This window comes from Kryptolebias marmoratus, linkage group LG3, assembly GCF_001649575.2.
Source record: "Kryptolebias marmoratus isolate JLee-2015 linkage group LG3, ASM164957v2, whole genome shotgun sequence".
Classification (NCBI taxonomy): Eukaryota; Metazoa; Chordata; class Actinopteri; order Cyprinodontiformes; family Rivulidae; genus Kryptolebias; species Kryptolebias marmoratus.
In genome coordinates, this window is record NC_051432.1 from 29,937,583 (window position 1) to 29,940,927 (window position 3,345).

A 3,345-nucleotide genomic window follows, 5' to 3' on the forward strand; every position below is an offset into this window, starting at 1 on the left:
TTATCTGATCATCACCTGATAAACACCTGATCAACACCTGATCATCACCTGATCAACACCTTATCATCACCTGATAAACACCTGATTATTACCTGATTTTTATCTGATCATCACCTGATAAACACCTGATCAACACCTGATCATCACCTGATCATCACCTGATTATTACCTGATCAACAGTGGATTATTAAAGGGTCAGAACCGGACCGGTCTGTTTTATCAGTTGATCCGGTCTGTAGTGAAAAGTTCTTACGGTCCAGACTGCTGGTCCACATCAGCCCCTCTCTGCACTAAAACAGGAAGTACATCATGGTGACCGTTCACCACAGCAACCGTCAAGGCGTGTCTTCCATCGCTCCCGCAGCAGGATGGGTCCGCCCCCTGGTGAAGCAACACACACACCTGGTCATCGTTTATCTGTGTCAGGTGACACAGAGGAGGCTGCTGATTGGATGCTGGGGCTTATACCTGATCCAGGAGCTGCTGGATGGTACTGATCCGACCTCTATCTGGTCCTAGCTCTTTCAGCAGCTGACTGTTGGTCACCTGTAGCCAAACAACCAATCAGAGGACAGTTTGTATTTCTGACAGAAACTGCTGGAGGTTCTTACCACCGGTTTGGGGGTCGGGTTTGGTTTGGGTTTTTTCCCACCTGACAGCCAACAACTTTCTAGAAAGAAAACATAAAAACACAGATTGATGAGTTTATTTAAAGTTGAGATAATTAAAAACAAACCGTTAAAACAGTGGAGGAGAAACTAAACGACTACAGAACCCAAGACACCAGGACGAAGAACCACCACTCAGCTCAAATAAAATTTAGTTTCACAAACTGAGACCTTCTGACTGAAGGGGAGGGCGGGGCTTAAAGTAGCTGTTGTGTTTTACAAACTGTACTTCCATGTAGATGACAAACACCAACATCTTCGACAGAAACTCGGTTCGGACCTGTGTTCTCCTTACTGAGGACGCTGCTGTTAGCAAACCGCTCTGTAACGCTGCTCAGAGGCTCTGTTTGACTGGCTGCTCCACCACAGGCCCCATCAGGACAGCCCTGAGACCAACAACAGTTTTATTCCTTCATTTTATTTACATGTCCTGGCTTTCTTTCAATTCAGGCTCCATGTTCGAAACAAACCTGTTGTTCTTTCTGTCCAGCCAGCATGAAGCTGATGGTCAGGCTGGCTTCATACGAGTCTTCCTGAATCACAGCAGAAACCATCTGAAACACAACACAGGAAGTCAACACCTGCTCAGGTGAAGGAAATACAGTTCGACAGACTCTGAAACTGATTTATCCAGGTAATGTGTAGCTGATACAGGTGATGGGTGTACCCGGCCCAGACGGGGCTCTCCCAGCAGAGCCCTGAAGGAGGCGTTGTTCTGGGTGTAACTTCTCAGGTGAGCACACACATGATCCAGCTGCTTCCTCCAAAAACCTGAACACAACATCAGTGTGTTAGAACAACAACAGACGGATCGTCCCTCACAGAGGTGGTGTTCATCAATATGTGACTGATCTCCTGGAAACATTGGACAGTTTATGATGTTGGCTGGGGAAAAGTTACACAGTAATCCTGTTCCTGTTGAATCTGGTGTAGTAGAAGAAGATGTTTGAGAATTATACGCTCATTAGAAATGCTGCTGGAGACAGCAGCTTTTCCTGATTTAATGAGTGAACGTGGTGTTAGCATCCTCAGGTGAATGGATTTATGGAACGCTTTAATAGAGCTCTAAGAGACCACATTCAGGCTCCATGCTACTGCAGTAGTATTATTTACAGTAATAGTCAGAGTCGTAGTTATCGTTGTGGTAGTTTACCTCGGCCCGGGCTGAAGGCGGTCAGCGGTGGTCGGTGGTCTCTGGTCGAAAGCTGTCTGCTGACCTTTAGCACTCTCTGCTGCTCCTTCCTCTGCATCTCAGTGGATGATGGGTAATAGAGTCCTACAGTTTGTGTAGACTGATTCATAGTGGGCGGGGTCACATTTATGATGGGGGTGGTGTTTGACGAAGGTGTGGCCTGCCAGGTGGCATTATGGGAAGTTTTGGCTGAAGCCTGTGCACACAGATAAAGGACTCATTCTAGTTAAAATGGCAGTAAGTTTAAAATGGTGTGAATTCAGCAGTGTTGTGTACCCATGCGATAGGCTGTATGCTGTCACTGGAAGAAGTGGGCGGGGCTGGCCCTTCAAGGAAGACGCCACAGGCAGCACAGTAGAAAGCGTATGGATGTCCGCTCGCTCCACATCGCCAACACGCCACACAGCTGGCTGCATGAGCCGACTGAAAACACACAGGTCACATCACTACGTTTCCCACAATGCTTCTCTGCACAGCCAAGCTAAGCGGAGCAGCAGGAAGTCGGAGCCTTCACCTTGGTGCTGCACCAGTCGCAGAATCTGGCATCGCTGCGGTTCAGCCGTTTACACCTGGAGCAGGTAAACGCCCTGCGGTCTGCGGCACGGACGGAGGGAGCGCTGTTCCCACAATACCCCACCTGCAGCAACAACAGGTCCCACTGAGACAAACAGCTGCAGGTGAACCGTTAAAACAACACGTACCTGTTCAGCTACAGGCGTACCGGCTGCAGGTGACTCTCACAGGTCAAACACCTGGACATGTGAGCTGGATTCCCACTTCCACAGGAACCACAAACCAGATGATCCTACACAACATCAGACCTCTTCATTTCACAGTCCTACACAGAATCTGCTTTACCTGTGGAAAGAAACACCTGTGGTGTACCTGCAGAGCGAGGCGGGCCTGGGGCTGCATCTGTCGACCAACGGACGCCTCGCAGGTCAGACAGGTCACAGTGTTGATGGGGACCAGACAGTTACAGGTGACACACACCAGCATCTGACAACAGAACACACCTTCAGCAGCTTCTCACCTGGACTCACCTGGGGTCTCATTTATAAAAGATTGCCTACGATTCATACTAGAAGTGTTTGTACACCCAAAAAGGCAGGGCCTTGTGTGCAAACTTTTAGGTACAGGTGTGATTTATAAAAGTTTTATAAAATCTGAATTCTTTTGGTGTACTTCTAGTATGACTCCAACGTAGTCTTTTATAAATGAGAGCCCTGGACTGTGATCAGGTGTGTGTAGTACCTGTCCTCCCTCAGCAGGGGGCAGCCTCTGGCCAGGTAACGCAGGAACCACAGTTCCACACTGAGCACAGAACCGAGCCAATGGGTCTGATGGACGAGCACCGAGACACCGAGTGCACCTGGACAATGAGAGGGGCGGAGCCTGTGAAGACGTCAGGGTTTGAAGCTTCTCTCTGACAGTGGGTGTGTCTCTGATAGTGGGCTTGTCTGTCAGTGGGCGTGTCTTTAACAG

General features: G+C 48.9%; 1 protein-coding gene across 1 annotated transcript in view; it reads right to left on the reverse strand.

Annotated features, from left to right (window-relative positions):
* Positions 1–98: 98 nt before the first annotated feature.
* LOC108250780 (double zinc ribbon and ankyrin repeat-containing protein 1) overlaps positions 99–3,345 on the reverse strand; it is a 19,179-nt gene continuing 15,932 nt past the window's right edge. The window contains exons 2-13 of the mRNA XM_037974650.1: positions 3,115–3,255; positions 2,746–2,859; positions 2,582–2,665; positions 2,375–2,497; positions 2,137–2,283; positions 1,822–2,056; positions 1,336–1,439; positions 1,139–1,222; positions 949–1,054; positions 612–670; positions 469–546; positions 99–381 (exon numbers count right to left, since the gene is read on the reverse strand). Coding sequence (XP_037830578.1) covers positions 250–381; positions 469–546; positions 612–670; positions 949–1,054; positions 1,139–1,222; positions 1,336–1,439; positions 1,822–2,056; positions 2,137–2,283; positions 2,375–2,497; positions 2,582–2,665; positions 2,746–2,859; positions 3,115–3,255 — 1,407 coding nt within the window. The 3' untranslated portion in view covers positions 99–249. The remainder of the gene's footprint in view (positions 382–468; positions 547–611; positions 671–948; positions 1,055–1,138; positions 1,223–1,335; positions 1,440–1,821; positions 2,057–2,136; positions 2,284–2,374; positions 2,498–2,581; positions 2,666–2,745; positions 2,860–3,114; positions 3,256–3,345) is intronic.